Here is a 21,997-nt window from a genome sequence, read left to right as displayed (position 1 = left end):
TACCCTAGGCAGAAATGTGTACAGATAGTCCTCGATTTATGACCACAATTGAATCCAAAATTTCTGTTGCTAAGTGAGACTTTTGTTAAGATATTTGTACATGATTACTTGTACTGAATTTAGGTAGTGAACAAATCTTGGAAGGTTTGTAACATATGCCATGATGCAATCGTCCCTGCTTTTCTTCTCTATGAACTTATTTTTACTTATTTAAAACATTTCTTTAGCCATTCTCCTTAAAGCTAAGCTCTGGTTGTCTTACAATCCAAAAAGAAAACAATATATATAGTCGAGAACTATCTGTATAGACAGTCCATGAAGTTCTGCAGTCTATTAATCTAGAATCGGGAAATATTATATTATAGCATGAAATTATTACTTCTGAATATAAGGGATATACTTTGCAAATTAGTAAACTGCTTTATAAGGAAAACATCATATGTTTTTTTTTAATTTAAGAGGAAATTTGACTTCATTAGATTCAATGTTCTCAGAGAATCAAATGATATAACTGAAGGCAGTGCAATCTATAATAAAAAAGAAAGGCAATTAACTTATTTTGTTTTAAATTTTGCATATTTACTTCTCAATAATAGCGAGATCTAATGCATACGTATTATACATGACTTGTCTTTTAATACATTGATTACAAAAAAGCAACTATTTTTTCTATTGTACTACTGCAATTATTCACCAAAATCTGAGTACATAAAACAATGTGTCCTGAGCCTATCGTCTGTTTGATTAAAAATTTCCTTCATTGATCAAAGTAGCATTTATTTCATAAATTGAAATTTGCATTTAATAGAATACATTACGATTTGTGTAAAAGAAGAAAAAAGTATGTGAGCCAAAAGCAGTGGCAGAGTTTTTATGCTCCAAGTGTGGTTCAGTCTTACTTGTTCAAGAAACCTTTATCCAATGATGCACATATGTAATAATCACAGCAAACTCGAGTGATCAAATTAGAAACAGATGGGTCTCTTTTTTCCTTCCCTTGAACAAAACAAAGAATCACTAGACAGGGAGATATAAATTTAATACATAATTCCCTAAACTTTCTGATATTAAATATGTGTTACATCTGTGTAAAACACACATGACAAATGTAGGGTAACCTTGCAATAAGGTCATTAGTAAAATCAATTGAGAACTAAGCCACTATTTAATGCTGAGCTTGCTGGTATAACAGTGCTTCTTTGAACTGTTTGCTGTTAGTTATAGATCAGTTTTTCTTCCTTTATTTTAGATCAGCTTGAACGTGTATTCTTGCGTCTTGGCCATGCAGAAACAGATGAGCAATTGCAGAATATTATATCCAAATTCCTTCCCCCTGTTCTTTTGAAACTTTCCAGTACACAGGAAGGAGTGCGTAAAAAGGTATGAATATTATCTGTATACTGAAGTCTGTCAAATATGAAGTGCTTAAAAATCCTCCCCTGTTGGTTTTATATATAGATAGAGTGTCCTTTGAGACAAATTTAACTCATGATCACTTGATGAAAACATGTAATTTTCAACACAAAGCTATTGCTTTCATCCGGGGTGCATTTTCAGTTGCCCATTCCAGTCTAGAGTTTGTGTGATGATCTTCTTCTATACAAGTACTAACCAGATCCGACCTTGTTTGAATAAGGTGTGTTTCCCTCAATCTGGAAGCTGTATATCATAATAATATATTCCTTGAAGCCATCACAAGTATTGTTACCTTGTAATTCTTTCTCAGGTTCCGGTCCAAATAATATAGTCACTTGTTTCTTTTTTTTCTCTGAAAGGTCAAATGGAAAGACAAATAGGACATTTGATAATGTAGATATTTTATTTATTATATTTCACAATTGGGAAATGAAACCTAGATCAATAAAATGAAGGAATGATATTTTTTCTTTTTAGGTTATGGAATTGCTAGTTCATCTGAACAAACGAATCAAAAGTCGCCCAAAAATCCAACTTCCAGTGGAGACTTTATTAGTACAATATCAAGATCCTTCTGCGGTCTCCTTTGTTACAGTAAGTCCTTTCTTCTTAGAGAATTTTACACATGAATTCTAAGGTTATGATTGTCTTTGCACATCGTGCTTAAGTATAATAGCTGGTTGTCTCCCGCCTAGGTATTCTTTGTCTTGCTTTTGAATAATAAGCCTTCTATATAAACAGCAGATAAAGAGAGGTTTGCTGGCTTGCAGCTGCTAGGAAGTTCTTTCCTAAATGTAACCCTTGAAGACTCCAATTGTGTTTTAATGAATGTTTATATGTAACTACACCCATTTGTCATAGTTAAATAGTCCATTGAAATAGATAGAAACAAAATATTCTGTGTTTTATTTTTGTATACATTTAATGTTCTTGCCAATAACTAAATCTCATTAGGAAAGTTCTGTTTAACAAGTTAATGTCAATGCTCTGTCCTTGCAGTTTAAGTTTACACATAACATATTACAACAAAGACATTGTGGCTTTACTGAGAATTGGTAGAGTTAAACAGTAATGTTAGGGTTATGGATTGCCACCACACTAACTTGGTTCATGAACCCTAAACTATAATTTGTATAATTTTGGTGTAATGTATGTGAACTGCACTATTACCCCACTTGGTTCACACATCACTCTAAGCCATGGATTATACAATTATAGCATATGGAATAAATCATACTTGGTGGAGTCTATGCAACACATTAAGCCATGATTTAAAACGTCAGTGGCTGGTACACTCAATAGATGTGTGCATTTAGTCACTGATAGTTTCTGTATGTTTTCCAATTTATCTAAAGATGCAGGTGGATTGAACTGGGATTTCTGCCCAAAAGTCTTTACCACTGAATGTCAGCTTTTCTCAAATTGCATAGGAAATATATAAATATTTATATAGATGGGTATGTAAATAGGGCAGTTTTTAGTGGAAGTTTAGGTAAAGATAATCCTTTAGTACATGATTTTAGATTTATACCTAGTCCATTCTAGTGACAAAGACCTTATTTCATGTCCAGGTAAGGTTTTAATATACTAGTGCAGTATGGAATGCTTAGACATGAACTGTAATACACATTTTGGCCCGTTAATAACAATTGCTTTTAGGTGGCACTAAAACTTTCTCAGGTAATTGCTAAGATGAAGTGTCCTTGATATAATGGTCCACATCTTTAAGGTCATAATTGGTTGGAATCAGAAACTTGAAGATAATGCAATCACTAGAATGCAGGCATAAGAGGCTCCTAGTATGAGGAGTCTTTTTTATTATGAAATTGGTAGATGCATTCCCCATGTCAACTGTTAGCTTTAGAGGAGGAAAACAAGAAAAAAATATCTGCCTCTGCCTCCCAGCATCCATTCGGTATTTATCTGGCTAGCATCCTTGCAGCAAACAGCAAACAGCCTGGTCAGCTTCAGGACATCATCGCAACTCCAGCACTTGGCTCGTCAGGGTTCCTCTCCATTGCGCCCACCACCAGTCAACTGAGCTGAACTGCTGCTGCCACTGAGCCTTTGCTGCCGAGCAGCTGATTGGCAATTGGATTGACCTCCCTGAATACAGCCAATCAGCTGTTGTAGGCAGCAGGGATCACCGCCGCTGCTTGCCACTGAAGCCAATCGCCACTGCCCCATTCGGCGGCGGTGATTGGTGGTGGCGGCGGCGGCGAGCGACAGCAGTGATCCCCGCTGCCTAGAACAGCTGATCAGCAGTATTCCGGAAGGCCGATCCAAGCACCAGTCACCTGCTCAGCAGGGAGGGCTGCAGCATTCTCCAGCAGCAGCGAGTGGTGGCAGTGGTGACAACCCTCCTCCAGCCCCGCCGCAATATTCGCTGTATAAGACGCACAGATATTTCCACCCACTTTTGGGGAAGTGAATTGCGTCTTATAGTGCGAAAAATGTGGTAGTTCAAAGACATAAATTTTGGTGAGTTGCCGTTTATGCTGTTAATAAAATGTGTTAGTTGGAAAAGGTGCTATCAGACCTCATCTGCTCTTTTCCTTCTGTAGACAACTCCTACATGTGAGGAGTATTTTTCTAAAGTTATCAAAATAAATGAAAATTGTGGAATATTTTTGGTGAGCTGGACTACTTGAACAATGTAAACATTTCAGTGGTATTCATCAATGAATTTTAGTCACAAGTTTCTTACAATTTGTGGATATTGTACTATAGGGCTGTTTTTTGTAGTGGTTCTTTTCAGATATATCTTGCATTTTACAGAATTTTACAATAATATATGTTAAGATGGGTTACCCTCGTTTGCCTGTGGAAAAGCAATGTGAGCTGGCACCCACTCTCCTTACTGCGATGGAAGGAAAACCTCAACCCCAGCAGGACAGGTATAATATTCTTAGCAGAAAGCTTTCATTGTTATATTTTTTTAAAAATACATTCCTTTTAATAAATTAGCCATTACAGACTGCAAATACATGTTCAGAGAAATGATGGTGTAGTTCCCTTATTGACCTGAACCTCCACTCCTTCTTAAATCCCAACAAATGCGGGATTTGTCTGAATATTATCTTGTTTCCTGGGACCTAAAAAAAAAAGGTTTCAACCATCTTTCCTAGGCAACGGTTATATTTTAAATACCTTGCTTTTTTGCCATCCAACTTTTTGTCATACAGGTAAATCTTAATTCTTGGATCCAACCTACTTAACATTTAAAGTTTCAGTTTAATTCATTTCAGAGCAATTTGAATAATACAGATCCATTTAGAATTAGCTACTAAATATGAAAGAAAGGAAAGTGGTTTCATGAAAGCCATGAAGCTTTGTGGTCTTCCTTGTCTGCAATTCCCACTTAAAGTTTTTAAAAATGCAAATGGAAACAAATGAAAATGTTTATGAATGTTTAGGCAGATTTTTACATATAATTGCAATGTAAACAATTGTTTTGCAGCCTAATGCAACTTCTAATACCAACACTTTTTCACATGAAATATCCTGTTGAACCTCTGAAAGCAGCTTCTCCGTTTAATCTTGCTGAAAAACCAAAGACTGTACAACTGCTGTTGGATTTTATGTTGGATGTTCTCCTCATGCCTTATGGGTAAGTAATAATGAAGTTTATCAGGTGATAGGTACTACTGGTACTAGGAGAGGGAAGACTCGTCTTTAAAGTGATATTCTGCCATTGATGACATTCTCTAGAGAGTATTTTTGTTTTTATTGTTTTTTTAATGAAAATCATGTTTTTGCCTCAGATCATTTAAAAATCCATAGGCAGCTCAGTGAATGCAGATTCTAAAGGTACTATAATCACAGGGAAAGTGCTAGAAGCATTGAGTGTCTTACCCAGATATTTGTTAGCTTTTCAGCAGGAGTCACATATCACATTAAGTTCTAATTTGATTGGTTTAGTTTTGGCTTACTTTCTCATCATTGAGGGAAAGTTTGTGTAGTGCAAATCACTGTGATTGGCATGGTTGACTTGCCATCTTAAAGCCAATTATAGATAGCCCTTGACTTAATTAAACCTGGAATTATGATCATAAGTCGTTAAGTGGCATTTAACCAAACACCATAGTCATTAAGCAAATGCCACAATTCTTAAATGAGTCCATTATACTCAGTGGGTGTTTTTTGTCAGAAATAAATGTCAGAAACCACATAACCATGTCAGCAAATAGCCCAAATCTATAAAGATGAAGTCAGGAAAGCTAAGGCTCGAAATGAACTAAGGCTTGCAACAAAAGTCATAAATAACCAAAAAAGCCTCTTTCAATATCAAGGAACAAGGAAAAATAAGGAAAAAAGACAAGGAAACAATTGGTCCATTAATAGGAGAAAAGGACAAGAAAGTGATGAGTAGCAGGGAGAAAGCAGAACTGTTTAACTCATTTTTTGCATCTGTTTTTACACAAAGAAAAAAAACACCAAACCAATATATATAAAAAATACTGCAGATTAAATGCAGATTAGAAATGCAAATAAAAAAGCAGAAAAATGATAACACAACACCTATCCACTCTAGATGAGTTCAAATCATGAGGACAAGATGGATCGCACCCAAGGTTCTGCAGGAATTGGCAGACATGATTTCACAACCATTGAACCATATCTTTCAAAGATCCTGGAATAGCAGACCACTGGAAAAGGGCTGATATAGTTGCCATCTGCTAATCTATATCCAATGCTGTGGATATAATTTACTTGGACTTAAGTAAGGCATTTGATAAAGTAAACCACAACCTACTACTTGATAAGATAGACATTTGTATATTAGACAGTATCACCACCAGATGGATTCATAACTGGCTGATTAAACGCACTCAACAGGTAGACCTTAAAGGAACTGCATCTACATGGGAGAAGGTATGCAATGGGGAATCCCAAGGCTGTGTCTTAAGCCCAGTATTCTTCAATATCTTCAGCAGTGATTTAGATGAAGAGATAGAAGGGGAACTCATCCAATTTGCAGACAGCACCAAGCTGGCAGGAATAGCTAACACTCTAGAAGATAGGCTCAAGATACAGAAGGCTCTTGACAGACTTGAATACTGGGTCCAATCTAACAAAATGAAATTCAGTGATGAGAAAAGTTAAGCTCTATAAATTGGACAAGAAAAACAAATGCACAGGTACAGAATATCTGGCTCTATTGTAGTAGATGTAAGAGGGATCTTGGAGTCCTAGTGGATACTTATTTAAATATGAGCCAGCAGTGTGCTGCAATTAGAACAATTCATCAGTGGAACGACTTGCCTCTGGACCTTATGGGTCCAACAACGGAGATTTTTAAGAAGAGATTGGACAGCCATTTGTCTGAAATGGTATAGGGTTTCCTGCTAGAACAGGTAGTTGGTCCCTTCCAACTTTGTTATTCTGTTCACCAGCAAAACCCACCAGAAATTGCCTTTACATGACTCTGGGCTGCAAATGGCTGTAAAGGCAAACTGGTTGCCATGCAACTAAAGTATGATCGTGTTATCACAAACGGGTGTATTACTGTCAGAATTTAGAAAACAGATTGTAAATAGTTCTGGAGAGAGATGTTGTAACTTGAAACAGTCGCTAAACGTCTGGTTCTTAAGCGAGTACTATCTGTGCCTGCTTAATTAGCATTAGTTTAATAAGGTACAGCAGGAGTCCCCAAAAGTTAAATGGGACTTCTGCTTCAGAGAAATCTGTGTCCTAGAAGGTGATAAAATACACAATTGCTTAAATGCAGTTAAATTTCATGCCCAATCTGTCACTTGCACAATCTAAAAGAAAAATCATAATGAAATGCACCCGGAGGCTACAGTTGATCCAGAACGCAGCCGCGCGGGTAATTATGGGGAGTACTAGGTACTCCCATGTGACACCGTTCCTGCGCGAGCTGCACTGGCTTCCTGTGGTCTATCGGATGCGTTTCAAGGTTTTGATAACAATCTTTAAAGCACTCCATGGCTCAGGACCTAGTTACTTGCGGGATCGTATTCTGTCCCATACATCCCTGCGACCAATCCGCTCGCACAGAGAGGGCCTCCTCCAGGTGCCGTCCACCAGACAGTGTCGGGGGGCGGCGCCTAGGAGTAGAGCCTTCTCTGTGGCGGGCCCAGCCCTGTGGAATGACCTCCCTCCGGATATTAGGAATACCTCTGACCTCCGCTCCTTTCGTATAAAGCTCAAGACCCACCTATTCCAAGTAGCTGGCCTGGCTCAACTTTGATCTAACTATATCGCTCCTGACAGGTTTTTATTTGGGTATTTAAATTGCATTCAATTACTTAGGGGTTTCTAAACATTGTATTTTATTGTTTTTATTCATTAGCCGACCTCCTCCTTGTACATGTCTTGGTATATGTTTTTGTAATATGTATGTCTTGTCTATATATTTATTTCATATGTTTTGTTGTACGCCGCCCCGAGTCCTTCGGGAGAGGGTGCGGCTAAGAAATAAATATTTATTATTATTATTATTATTATTATTATTATTATTATTATTATTATTATTATTATTATTATTATTATTATTATTATTATTGTAAGTACTTCATTAATGTACAAATGGTCCAGCAGCATTGTAAAAGTCCTCAAATCTTAGGAATCAGTAGATTTTTTTTTATCTTGTCTGCTATGCACAAAGACATCCAAATTTAACTGACAGAAATTAATACTGATCAAGTTAACAGCCTAATTAAAATGTATTCTGTCTAGATGCTTTTTTTATTGGTCTCTGGAAATGGATTCTCTTATACAGGCGTCCTGATTAACTAATGTAATTATTTATACAGTTTTTAAAATGTTATGTTCTGCCTTTATTATTTTTTCGAATAAAGTGGCAAACATATCCAACACACCTTCCCCCTCCTATTTTCCCCACAACAGCAACCCTGTGAGATGAGTTGACCTGCGAAAGAGTGACTGGTCCAAGGCTTTCCAGCTGGATTTCATAGCTAAAGCAGGACTAGAACTTACAGTCTCCTGCTTTCTAGTCTGGCCCTTCACTTAGTAGACCAAAGTGGCTCTCTAGATTTCTATTATTTTAGAAATGTGTAATCTCAAGGCCTCGGAGCTTATATGGTTCCTGACAGCTTTGAATAAGGCCTCCCAAATACTTCCAAAATTGACAAAATAGTGTTTTTTAATGTGACAGAAAAATAATTATCTATTTTAATACCTTGCTTTTTCAAGTCCAATTTTTGTTTCCATAATTGAGGTTATGGCTGAGTTTTTCAGACTGACATAATTTAAGCTGTGCAGAGGTCATAGACTGATACACTCACTCACCATTCCTAATAGAGGATTTTATAAACTTTCCCCCCCTCCTAGATATGTGTTAAATGAATCCCAGAGTCGCCAGAATGTGCCAGTGGGCCAGGGTTCCTCTTCATCAAGTACTTCTGGAGGATCTGGGATCCCTCAGCCTCCTCCTGGAATGAGCTTTTATGCAGCCAAGCGGGTAATTGGAGACAGTCCATGGACACCTGAGCAGCTGGAACAGGTAAAAGCCAAATAATTATAGCCCAATGGGTGGTGGTGTGGAAGTAGCTTAATTATAACAAATTGTCAAACATAATGCATATTAACTTATCTTGTGAACTTTTGTCTCCAGCTCATGCATACTCTAATTTAATTATATTGCATCTTTCTCAGATTGTTAACTGAAATAAAATACTAGAATATAAAACCAAAACTAAAAAAAGCGGTAAAACTTAGTAGCATCAGCATATGATGTTGCGCCATTCAAAAAAACTGAACAATGTAATGTGCATAATAAACAGCATATTTTTTATGGGGATGAGAGGTATTTTGGAGAATGTCATCTTAAACATTTTAAACCAGGAAGTAATAGCATTCCATGCAACTTGACATATAGTCTGACCATGGAAAGGGTCTTCAGCAACGCTGGTTCTCAGCTAAGAAGTGGAGATGAGCACTTCTCTCTAAAGTCAGAGATGACAAGACAGAAGAAACCTTTACCTTTACCTTTAAATGACTGAAAACCTCTGACCCTCCACATATGGTTGGATCAGAATTCCCATTTATGGCGCACAATTGCTTAGATTGACTGATGTTATTGAGAATTCTCCTCCTGTAATGTATTAAGCCTCATAATTTCCCCATCTCTGCTTTAAGACAAAGACTTTTGTTATTTCTCGGATAGAAATAACTCTATCCAGTTCTATCACTCTGTAATTATAATAAAATAATTCTTTCTATAGACAATGTATGAGATTGTACTGAACAACTTTTATTTTCTTCTGCTTTATTGGACAGTGTAAATTGGGTATTGTGAAGTTCATTGAAGCTGAGCAGGTGCCTGAACTTGAAGCTGTCATACATTTAGTTATTGCATCTAGTGATACACGGCACAGTGTAGCTACTGCAGCAGATCTTGAACTCAAAAGCAAGCAGAGGTAATGGGCTATAATATAGATGTTTGGAAACAAAAGTGATGGTTTATTATACATTTTAAAAAGGTTAGCTTTGTTTAATACAAAATTATTTTGTTTATCACAATGGAACATTTCTGGAATTGCATTTGATAGGATGTAGACATCTCTACATTTGACCACAATGATAGCAGCACTTCATTCATTCTAGAATATTGGCATCCATATATTAGTATAAATTGTAATACTGTATCTCCTCAGGTTTGATAAATGCCTGCTTCTTAGCAGGTAATTATTATCATTACGTTTTCCGTGCTGTATTTGCTAATAAAGAGCCTGCCAAAGCTTTTATGATCAGGGATTCTAAGCATATTTAGTTTATCTCACTCTCCCAATGATTAAAAAAATCTGATTGGGGAGGATTTTAAGGATATTAAGCTATCTGCAGAATGAGGCTCCTGTTCAGATTTCATTCATTGTAGGAAACTCCAAAATGAAATTGTGTCCATGGCTTCATTGCTCCTAAATACAGTAGGTTTAGTGCAGAATATCTGAATAAAGGTAGACAAATTTCATTCATATGGCCATTCTAGTAGTTTGGGGAGTTTTTAAAAGACCAGTGCTTACATGAATATTAATCAATCTTTAACAATGTCTCAATTTATGTGAAGCAAAGCCTTGTAGTGTAGTGATTTTACTTAATCACACTGTAGGTTTTCAGAATTGTGTATGTCATAATTTTAAAGGTGCTTTTCTAAATAGGTACAGTATTAAATTTCTTTACAATATATTTAAATGTCCCCATAGTTAGTATTTTATGAAATTATTGAAGATATATGCTAGGAATGACCTAGATTCCAGTATTAGTTCCCACAAGTTCCTGGTAACTATTGGTGGTTTGTAAGATTACAGGAGTGTTCCCTAGTATAGCTATAAAAATAAAAATGGATTGTAAAGATGAGAACAAAAAACATTGTAAGGTACAGATAATTTTTTAAAAGTTAATTCCGAGATCCAAGCACTTGTTATTTTCAAAAGGGGCAAATAGACAGCAGTTGTTGCTAATTCCAGTACAAGTAGTCCTCTCTTAGTGTCCATTCATTTAGCAACTGAAATTATGATAGTGCTGAATGAAGGAGTTTAGGACTGTTCCTTAAAGTTCTTTCAGTTGCAGTATCCCCGCAGTCACATGAACAAAATTTCCTCCCACCCTGCATTCACAGCCAGTTTTGCCTGTCTTCTGCTGCCCGTGGCTCCTGCTGTCCAGTTCTGCCCCCCTCCATAATATCTCCTGAAATGTATTCCAATATTGTACCAGTGGAATCTTCTTTCACATCGCCTTCTTTTGTACCAGTTAAGCTAGGGCTTCTCTCATGCCCTGACCAGAGCCTCTATTAATGCGCCAGCCAGGACTTCTGATTATGTTTCAACCAGAGGTTCCAGTCACATGCCAGGCAGGGCCTCCATTTGTGCTCCATCCAGGGTATTATTTTGTGAAAATAAGGCATGCATGCAAAAAAAAAACCCAGTTGCATGCCATAAGTTTAGCCATATCCTTCCTTTGTGTTGGCTTAAAAGAAGGAAGGAAAGAAGGAAGCTGCACTGGTACAAAAGAAGAAAGTGTGAAACAAGGTCCCAGCTAGTACTACAGGGGGGTGGGGGTGCAGATATGGGAGGCGAGGCTGGGGGGGGGGGCAGCTGATGCTAGTGAGAAACAGGTAGCCAAATGGATCCCAAAGGTGCTTTTCCAAATGGCAACTGTATTCTCTTGTTTTTTTTCCTTGAAAATGTTTCGCTTCTCATCCAAGAAGTTTCTTCAGTTTTCAAGGAAACATTTTCAAGGGCTAAAAAAACAAGAAAGTCTACTTGCCTTTTAGAAAAGCACCTTTAGGACAACCATAACCTGGATGATTGAGAATCTCCACAGACATGCTTAACCGAGAATCAGTAAAGTTTTCATTTGGGCAACTCAATTACTGAAAAGAGAAAATATGGAAGAAGAAAAATACATTTTGGCAATCAATTTGATTTTTAGTAAATTTCTTCTCCCTCTTTCCCTTCATCCCTTAGTTTAATTGACTGGAATAACCCAGCCATCATCAACAAGCTGTACAAAGTTTACCTTGGGGATATACCACTAAAAACTAAGGAGGTAAGAATTGCTTATCTAAATCTGCATTCCTTCTTCTTTTCTATTTTTTGCACTTTGTGTATCATTTGGTATTATATATTGTATAATATGGATTATTTGCTATGGTAGAGAATATCATTTTCAGAGTTATTTACATCCACATTTTTCCTACTCTTTCATTAACCTAGAAGTAAAGGAAGAAAAATGTTTTCTAGAAAAAAGTTTCTGTTCCTTATTCCAAGCAACTGGACATAGGTAATCCTTGAGTTATAACCGTGTGGATCCTCCCTATTATGGTTGTAAATTGAGACAGCAATAAACTGGCCATGTTACTACTTTTTTAATGGTTGTAAACAATCATAAATGCAAACTGGTTGCTGAGTGGCCAAAGTGTAGGCTTAGGACTTGGGGAAGGGGGAGAAAGGGCCCTCACCATTAGAACTTTGAATCTTGTTATCAGGCAACCGTAGGGCGCTTTGATTGGACCATGTGACTGATTATTCACCAGCCTGTGCAATATGATATATCCAAATAAAACTATTCTTTGAGGAATCTGCCTGCCTTAGAGTTATGTTCGTTATGGGTGTATTACTTGGAACCCTGACATTAAACCGACTCTGAATGTTCCCACGGGTGAATACTAGTTCTGCCACAGATTGCTTATGCTTATCTCTCAATCACCCTGTTGGTTATTACTATTTCCTCCAGAGAGCTGAATGCAATCTGTTACATCAATGGATATTAGTGCTGCCTTCAGATTGTTTGTAGTGATTAGAGCCAGGTACGAATCATCTGCAGGCAGAGTAGTGTCCAGAAAATGCAGTAAGGTTATTGAATAAACATGCAAAGCAGAAGAGTCCTAAAAGCCACATATTAAAAGAGGGCAGTTCCCTCCATTAATCACTGTTAGAGGGGCTCAGAAACTAGCTGTTGCAAAGAAGCTGCTTGGAGCCTTGCAGCTAGACTAACTCAGATCTTTTATAAGTGAACAATGAAAAAGAGAAACAGATCCAGCTGTACTGTGCAGATGAAGCTCTGGGAGGAAGACAATGGCTGTAGGCTTTGCAATCTTATCCTCCAGTTCCCATAAATGTGAACTCATCTCATTATTTCAGGTTTTGTTATTCAGTTTTATGCTGGATCAGAACCTCTACAAATAATGAGAATTGTCAAGAATTCTCCTGTGCGCTGCTTGGAGAATCCAAGCAAGCATGGGTTAACTTTGTCCATTAGCTAGAGGCTGAGTTATAAAATTATTGGCCACGCCTCCTCTGACTGGAAGGGTTCAGGTTTTTAACTCAGTCCAGCCTGAAGAGATGTATAATTTTTCTCTCTAGAATAATAGACAAATTAACTTTTATTGACTGTAAGTATTTTTTCCTTGTAGCGTGATATTTCTTTCCTCAACTACAGCTCATTTAAGATAGGCTGTTCCGTTCCGATGGACTGCCTTGCCAGGCTGTTTCTCAGCGTGTTAATGACACCCCTTTAAGGTTGAATCGGCCGGAATGGTGGCAATTTGCCCTTTTTCACCTACCAATCGCTGCAGCTGAGAGTTGGTTCACCACTCTCGTGTCAGCTACCGCGGGCGCAATCCGCTCATCCAGCGCTATCAGTTCCCTCGCCTTATTGTTGCCGCTGGGCTTGCCTGCTCAAGCACGACCGGCTTAACTGTAAAACAACATGAAAGTCTTTGCCGCTGGGCTTGCCTGTTCAAGCACGATCGGCTTGATTGTGGAAGAGCATGTTTGGTGTTCTGCTGCCAGTACTATAGCTGCCGCCATGATTGTTGCTGCCGCGAGGAAAAGCGGCACCGCAGCTTTCATCACTCCCGACGATGTTTGGAACGGTGGCCATTTTGGAGGCGTTTGAATTTCGCGCCCTTTTAGAACCGGCCGAAGGGGGCAGCCGGATTCTTCACGCCTAATGGAGTGGCACAAGATCACCTGAGGGCGGAGTTAACTGTTTCTGATTGCAGGCCGCCATTGCGCACGAGGTTTCGTCCGGTGCAGTTCTGCGGCTCGTGTTCTCTCTCTCTCGCTTCAATGTGCAGTTATTGTGAAGACCTGATGCCAGAATGAATCTTCTAGTCTATCTGAGTGAGCTTTCTAATACTGATAATGGCAGATCGCTTGGAGGCTGGGAACAATTCCAGGACAGAGACTTCTCCCTCATTGCCACCCATTCAGCCCAGAACCAGTGATAGGATTGGAAGGTAGGTCACCAGGACCTCCTGCAAAACTAGGGGAGGCGCCTCATCTGCGGCCCCAGACAGAGCCACAGGGCGCAAAGAGAAAAATAAGAGGGGGATTAAGCCTCAGACCACCTCCACTTCCAGCAGGTCGCCACCAGCTCTTACGGTACAGGGCTCCCCACCTGCTTCACCGCCCAGCCTGACAGGGGTTTAGAGTTGGCCTCCTGATATTCCTGACACTCTGCAGCGCCATGGGTTTGTGCTGAATTTTCCAAAAAGCCACCTTCAGCCAACGACGAGGCTTCTCCATCTCGGGACTCTAATAGACTCTGTCACATGCGAAGTGGCATTATCTCCGGAGTGGCGCAGCAGCATCCTGTCGCTGGCGAGTCACATTCGAAGTCAGAGACTAATACTGTGTTGTGCTTTCCCAGCTTCTGGGAAAATGATTTCGTGAATAGACATTGTCCCCTGCTCGCGTTTCCATGCTCGTCCCCTCCAGTGGTTCCTTCTCTCATTCCAGAGGGCACACATTAGCCACTTTCAGGTCAACGTGCAAATTTCACCCAAGGTATACACATCACTCCACTGGTGGAAGGCCTCCAATCTGAGCCGGGGATCCCTCTTTAAGGAGCCAAACTGTATTGTGGTAGCGACCGATCCGAGCCTGTACGGATGAGGGGCGCAGTCACTCAACCAGGTGGCCCAGGGTCGTTGGACTCTACAGGAGCTTAGGAACAGCATCAACTGGCTATAGCTGCGTGCCATCCGGTTGGCACTTCTTGCATTTCAGGACTTGATCAGGGCCAGCCATGTGCTGGTCCTCACCGACAATGTGGCTTCCAAGGCGCATGTCAACCACCAGGGAGGCACACGGTCCAAGTCACTGATGATGGAAGCGGAAAGACTCCACTGTTGGGCAGAGACACATCTTCTATCAATACGAGCAGAGCATATCTCGGGGACTGCGAACGTCCAAGCGGACTGGCTGAGCAGGGAAACAGTGGATCAGACAGAGTGGCGTCTAACTCCGGCCCTGTTCCAGGAGCTGTCCTGCAGATTCGGCCACCCAGATGTGGACTTCTTCGCGTAACCCCACAACACTCACCTCCCGCACTTCTTTGCAAGATTCCAAGTACTGGGGGCGGAGGGCATAGATGCACTGCACAGCCCCTGGCCCCCGGGCTTACTTTATGTGTTCCTGCCTCTTCCAGTAATCCTGCATGTCATTTGGAAAATACTGGCGGAACGGGCGGAGGTCCTGCTAGTCGCCCCGATGTGGCCACGGCGTCCCTGGTACGCCGACCTACTAAATCTGTCTATCTCTCGCCCTTGGAGAATACCGGATGATCAGATCTCTCTCTCCTAGGAGGCACTATATCGTCCGAGCCCCCAAGACTTACAATTAGCCGTGTGGCATTTGAAAGGAAGATCTTGATCAAACAAAAGTTTTTGGCTAAGGTCATAAAAACGATCCAGGCGGCTCAACGTCCGTCCACAACACGGATCTACGAGGCCAACTGGAGAGCCTTCTGCAGGTGGGCCCGGAGAGCCAACATTGACCCCGTTTTGGCCTCTGTGCCGCAAGTACTCGAGTTTTTACGAATAAAGGACTTACTCCCAACACTGCGTTGTCAGGTTGCTGCTTTATCAATGGTCATTGATGGCAGATACAGGTGCTCTTTGTCTCACCATTCACGGGTATGGTCATTTCTCAAAGGGGCTTCGAACCTCAAACCCCCAGCTATCCCATGTGGGTTCTGGCTGTGGTACTACATGCTCTTACTGCAGAGCCCTTCAAGCCCCTCCGCTCAGTTAGTCTCAGATTGTTGACCCTTAAAACTGCCTTTCTTGCAGCCATTACGTCGGCTTGGAGGGTGTCGGAGCTGGCAGCCCTGTCGGTCCGCAAGGAACTCTGTATTTTTCATCCAAACAGGGTGGTCCTTCGCTTAGATCCGACATTCCTCCCCAAGGTCAACTCATGGTTTCACCGGGTGCAGAAGATCATTCTCTGGGACTTCTGTCCGCAGCCATCGCACCCGACAGAGGGACAATGGCACCATCTTGACATTTGCAGAGCACTTCACCGTTATGTGAAACGAACCACTTCATTCAGAAGATCGGAAGCCTTATTCGTTTCCTTTCAGCCATCAACTATGGGACAAAAAGCGTCCTCCAACACCATTGGATGTTGGCTGAAAGCATGCATTGCCCTTGCTTATGAGACTCAATCTAGACCTATGCCCAGGCTCATCACTCCTCATTCCACCAGGAGCGCGGCCACCTCGGTGGCCTGGGCCGCTCAAGCCTCAGTTGAGGAGATTTGCAGGGCAGCGACCTGGTCATTGCCGTCGCCCTTTGTCAGACATTATAAATTAGATGTGTTTGCCTCGGCAGAGGTCTCATTTGGGCAGTGGGTCCTTCAGAGGGTTCTAATGGCATCTCAGACCCCTGACCAGCCTGGCTCCCACCCTTGAACTCTATTGCTTTGGCATGTCCCATGCTTGGATTCTCCAAGCAGTGCACAGGAGAACGACTGTTGACTTACCTGAACAGTCCTTCTATGTGTGCTATGAGAGAATCCACCCCACCCTCATTACGGCTTCCAGTCAGAGGAGGCGTGGCCAACAATTTCATAACTCAGTCTCTAGCTAATGGACAAAGTTAACCCATGCTTGCTTGGATTTTCCTTGTAGCGCACATAGAAGGACCGTTCAGGTAAGTCAACAGTCGTTCTAACCCTTGAAATAGATGCAGCTGGTTTAAGGCATTTCAGGTAAATGCTTTCTTCACACTTTCAAGTGTCATTAGGAGATCAAATTCAAAGCGTAGGATAACCTGGATGTATAGTTTCTTATCTTGGATAATTGCCTGCCATGTTGGGAGTGGTCCTTGGTTTTCTTTGAATATACATGTAGTTCTCAAACTAGGGTACCACTGGATACAGTCACAGGAACACAATGGCATATTTTGTTGCCTAATAACTGGAGCTATCCGAATTCTCTCCTTGGTTCCATAGTGCACAGTTTGGGAACTGCTAGGAACACCATGAAAAAGTTATTGAGACACTAAAGCCAGTGTGAACCAAGAACATTTGGGAACCTCTGTGGTACACTAAGTTGTATCTTACTTTGTAGTAATCTCAGTAGTGTGTGTGTGTGTGTAACTTATACAGTTCCAGTGCTTTGAAACATTGTAGTTATATGTACATTGTTACCCTGGTCAATGACCAGAATAAAGATTTGATGTGTACACTGTGATTCCTTTTCTGAGTGATTTAGTTTTTTTCTAATCACTTTATGTTTCAAAATATTCATTTGTGTGTTTATAACAGGGAGCTGTTCTGAAACCAGAACTGAAACGTGATCCTGTCAGTACTCGGGTGAAGTTAAAGATTGTCCCACATCTTTTGCGTTCCAGGCAAGCTGCAGAAACTTTTCCTGCAAATATTCAGGTACTGGGTTTTTTTTGTTTGTCTCTTTACTGTATTTCTTAGTGAATTCAGTATTTAACAGTGTGCTTGTAACTCATTCCCCTACATGAGGGGTGAGTATTCTACACATAGATTGCTTACCTTGCTTACCGACTGTTTTATGCAGCAATGTTTGAAAGTATATGCAAAAAACAAAACAAAAAACCCAGCATTCCAGTTTTGCTACCACTCCTCATTTATCCTATACTCAGCATACTTCCCTATGGATTTGTGAGGAGCAGAGTTAAGGAAGAACATAGAATTAAATTGCAGAACCTCCACAATTGCAGTCACACAGTGATTTGCTTAACAACCAAATAAGAATTACCATTATAACACTGTTGCGGTCATATGATTTTCCACTTAGCAACCATGGTGCTTAATGACTGTCCCATTGTGATAGCTAAGCAAGGACTGCTTGTATCTTCAGGATGTCATTTATCTATTTTTTAAAAAAATAATTTTTAAAATTGAATCAATTTAATTTAATCAAACTTATTTGAGATGCTGAAGACTTTTTGGTATTATCCTCATTATGAGACTTGAAAAATAGTTTGAAATAATATTTCTCTTGAAATTTTTTCATTTATTTTATTTTTTAAAGGTTGTTTATGATGGGCTTTTTGGTGCAAATGCCAATGCTAAACTGAGAACTCTGTCTCTTCAATTTGTGCATCATATTTGTGTAATGTAAGTATTTTTATGTCATGACTTTTTTTTTCTTGTCAAGTTTTTTAAAGATGTGGTTTGCTATTGTCTCCTTACTGTGCCTGGGAAGAAAGTAACTGGCTGGAAGTCACCCAGCTAGCTTAGTGCCAATGGTGGGACTAGAACTCACTGTCTCCCAATTTCTAGCCAGATGTCTTAACCACTGCACCAAGCTAGCTCTCCTATAACATCATATGTGCAATTGGAATAGAGGTTAAGTAATTTCATGTGAATACAACATAAAGTTTAGAGATGTAACTCAAGAAAAATGCATTGTTGTTATTTTAATAACATTCTTATAACCTGCAGTTTAGTCTGGTCCTACTTGGTGTAGTTGTTAAGGTACCTAGATAGAGACTGGAAGATGGTGAGTTTTCTGAAAAAAGTTCTCATTATCTGCCAAAAGAAGAACATTGCCACACAGAGTGGACCTGGGCATTTTTATGGCTTCAGATTGCATCTGGCCCTTTGGCTGTCCTGTCTGGCCTTCAACATCGAGGTGGCATCAGTGGCGGAGTGGTGTCAGCGGGGAGTGGGGCAGTGGCAGGGGTGGGGTGGGATAGTGGCAGCCTTTCACAGCAGTCCCAAGTTTCTCATGTGGCCTTTTGGCCACATTAATTTCCCACTCCTGATACACAGACATCTTTTGAAAAGAATTTTCTTACATATGAAGGACAACTCTTATTATTAAAGCCTTTTGCTTGTTCACTCATTACTATTTTCATATTTTGAATTTTAGTTGCCCTGACAGCAAGATAAAACCCTTAGGCCCGATGCTTTTGAATGGACTGACGAAACTGATAAATGAATATAAAGAGGTGAGTACAAAGGGAGCCTTGTAAAGCATCTTACTTATTTGTGGAACTTAGAATGTTAAATGTTCTTATTACTTGCACTTTTTTCCTAAAGAACTAATCTCTATGGTAGTACTAGTATAACTAGTTATAACAAAATGCATTTACTATATTTGGATTATTGAATGCTGATATAATCAACCAAGATATTCCCTTTGCATATCTTTATCTATATCTGTTGAAATTCTGTTTCATTCTTTTGTTGGTGCATGTGGGAGAACACGCAAATAAACTGTGATCATAATTAAAGCTTCTTGGGTAAAACCATGGCTTCCTGGCTTGTTCCCTTGTGCAGATGGAGGAAAGTCGCTTCATATCAGTTTATGAGTTTCTTCCACTCCTAGATTGATTAGTAATTTTCCAGTCCTAGTAATGTTTCATTGTTTCTTTCCATCAAAAAGCATTGAATTTTATCCAGGGCTTAAAGCTGGCCATTCTGGGTTTTTCCACTTAGTAAATTTGAGACTGACCAAGATGTGTTGACACTTCCTTCTTATGATTATTTGTGGCTTAAATTCTTTCAATACTTTTAATTTCTTGTTAGTTAGATGATGAAATGATTGAAGGCTTGTCTGTTGAACAGCTAAAAGCTTATTTGTTCTATTGAGAGTACTTATGGCTGTAGCGCATGTTTAGTGCCTATGAGTGTAATTCATAGAGTAATTAGTTGCAAGGATAACTTTTTCCCCTATTATTTATTAGCAAGTTCCTATCTAGGAGACATTGGTTAATGAGCTAATAGATGTAAAACCTCCAAGCTATGTTTCTTAAAAAATTCTGGAGACAAGTTAGCATTCAGAAAGGCAGTAAAAGCAGGTTAAGAGATAATTGGCATGTCTAGCTAGGAAGTAATAGTGTATTCTTTTGCCGTGCTCATTATATGTACCAATATAAGATTCAGTATTTCAAAAGGTTGACGTACATGTACATTGTTATAACATTGAAAATGAAGTAAAGTAAAATCTATTTTAGGTACATTGAAATTGTTTTTTTCCAGATTATATCTGCACTTTTGCTCAAATCTACACTTCCAATTATTTCTCTAAGGCATTGATATAATGTCTGTCTTCATGTGCAGTTGTGTACTCTCTTCTATGACAGAAGTCAGAAGTAGTTTTATTGCTATGTGATGCAGTTATTTTTGTGTTCTAATTGTAGAACACAATTCCATCTATTTAACAGTAACAAACAGGCCTGTTTTAAGCTTATTCAACGTTTAGAATGTTTTGTGTCTGTGAACCATATTTTAAGATGAATACAGATCACACGACAGAAACATAATTGTCAGGATAAACATGAATGTATATTGTCTCTTTGCTTTCATAGCTCTTTGCTTATCTCACAGTTGTTTTTTTTTAATAATTGAAGGATCCCAAACTGCTTTCAATGGCCTATTCTGCTGTTGGAAAACTTTCCAGGTAACAAAATTGCATTTAGACTGGTGAGATGTCAGTTTATTGTTCTAAAGCAATTGTTACTCTGTCAGCAAGCAAGCAGGTTGTCTTAGTGTAAAGGGTTGATCAGATGCTATCTTTTGACAGTTCTAGAATTATAAGTTAATATGTGGAAAGGTGAATGGTAGAAATAATCAATTTTTAAGAAAAGGGGGAATCAAATTGAAAAAATGGATTCTTCTCTACATTGCTTGTGGTACACATTTAAATTTAACTGGAGTAAAGACAGCAACATCATGCTAAAAAATTCCAAATGTAAAATCTGTCCTTAAAAAGGCCTGTGAAAATTGAGCTGGTTATATTCTTTTTTAAAACTGTTTTTGCTCAGTATTAGGAAAAGTAGAAATCTTCTATACAGTTATTCATTTGGCTGATCTCAGAGAGATAACCAGGACTATATGTTATTAATTATCGAATAATGATGAGCTGTGGTGGCACAATGGTTACAGAGCAGTACTGCAGGCTATTTCTGCTGACTGCCGGTTGCCTGTAATTTGGCAGTTCAAATCTCACCAGTTCAAGGTTGACTCAGCCTTCCATCCTTCTGAGTGGTTAAAATGAGGACCCAAATTGTTGGGGGCAATATGCTGACTCTGTAAACTCCTTAGAGAGGATTGTAAAGCACTATAAAGTAGTATATAAGTGTTATTGCTCTAGTAATGCACAAGCATGTCTATGTAGTAACCAAGCCTGAAACTCAGAGAGCCTTTTAAGTAGGGGGAAGCCCATGTAAGTCTATTTTATGTGCAAATATAAATTATTAGCGTTTGACATTATTCTGTTTGAGAGCTAATAGTGCAAAAAGGGCAAAGGGTTAAAGATAGTGAGCTACTAAATTCTCATCCCTATCTGCAATCCTAAACAATCTCAATATAATATAAACAATGGGATGCATTTCAAAGCAAGCATGTAAAGGATTGCATAGCAGGACAAATAGCTATCTCTCACCTTTAAGTTGTAATCCTAGGTTTATTAATAATATAGCAATACAGATAAATTATTCTATCTGACTCCCACTTAACGGAAAACTGGCTTTGTAGTTGTAAAATCTATCCTGACTGAAGAATCCATTGTACTCTTAATTCAGACTTTCCCAATTGTTTCCTATCATTTTTCACTCATCTGCACATTGTTATTTTAACCTTTTCATTGATCAAAAATGGGTTTAGGTATTTTAATCGTTACTGGTAGTTTTTAATCTAGGTGCAATATAACATGAGATAAAAACCACAAAACAGAACAGAAATCCATTTAAATATCTAATCTCAGTGCTATGATACTTTAACTAGCATGTTAAGGACCTTTTTATATCTTAAGGTATGAGATCCAAATATAGTTTTAGGGTGGGAATTGATTCCATAGATTAGGGGCTAGATGGGATAAAGCT

The 21,997-nt window shown here is 39.2% G+C and overlaps 1 protein-coding gene across 3 annotated transcripts in view; it reads left to right on the top strand.

Annotated features, from left to right (window-relative positions):
• Positions 1 to 21,997, top strand: part of ECPAS (Ecm29 proteasome adaptor and scaffold) — an 88,390-nt gene that overhangs the window by 7,347 nt on the left and 59,046 nt on the right. For all 3 annotated transcript variants that reach the window (XM_081941601.1, XM_081941600.1, XM_081941602.1), the window contains exons 2-12: positions 1,250 to 1,380; positions 1,894 to 2,010; positions 4,195 to 4,313; positions 4,877 to 5,026; positions 8,734 to 8,905; positions 9,682 to 9,821; positions 11,868 to 11,949; positions 17,457 to 17,576; positions 18,199 to 18,284; positions 19,042 to 19,120; positions 20,525 to 20,574. In XM_081941601.1, the coding sequence (XP_081797727.1) occupies positions 1,250 to 1,380; positions 1,894 to 2,010; positions 4,195 to 4,313; positions 4,877 to 5,026; positions 8,734 to 8,905; positions 9,682 to 9,821; positions 11,868 to 11,949; positions 17,457 to 17,576; positions 18,199 to 18,284; positions 19,042 to 19,120; positions 20,525 to 20,574 (1,246 nt within the window). The remainder of the gene's footprint in view (positions 1 to 1,249; positions 1,381 to 1,893; positions 2,011 to 4,194; positions 4,314 to 4,876; positions 5,027 to 8,733; positions 8,906 to 9,681; positions 9,822 to 11,867; positions 11,950 to 17,456; positions 17,577 to 18,198; positions 18,285 to 19,041; positions 19,121 to 20,524; positions 20,575 to 21,997) is intronic.

Source organism: Natrix helvetica (genome assembly GCF_964273705.1).
Source record: "Natrix helvetica genome assembly, chromosome: 2".
Taxonomy (NCBI): Eukaryota; Metazoa; Chordata; class Lepidosauria; order Squamata; family Natricidae; genus Natrix; species Natrix helvetica.
This window is presented reverse-complemented; position numbering and strand designations above follow the sequence as displayed.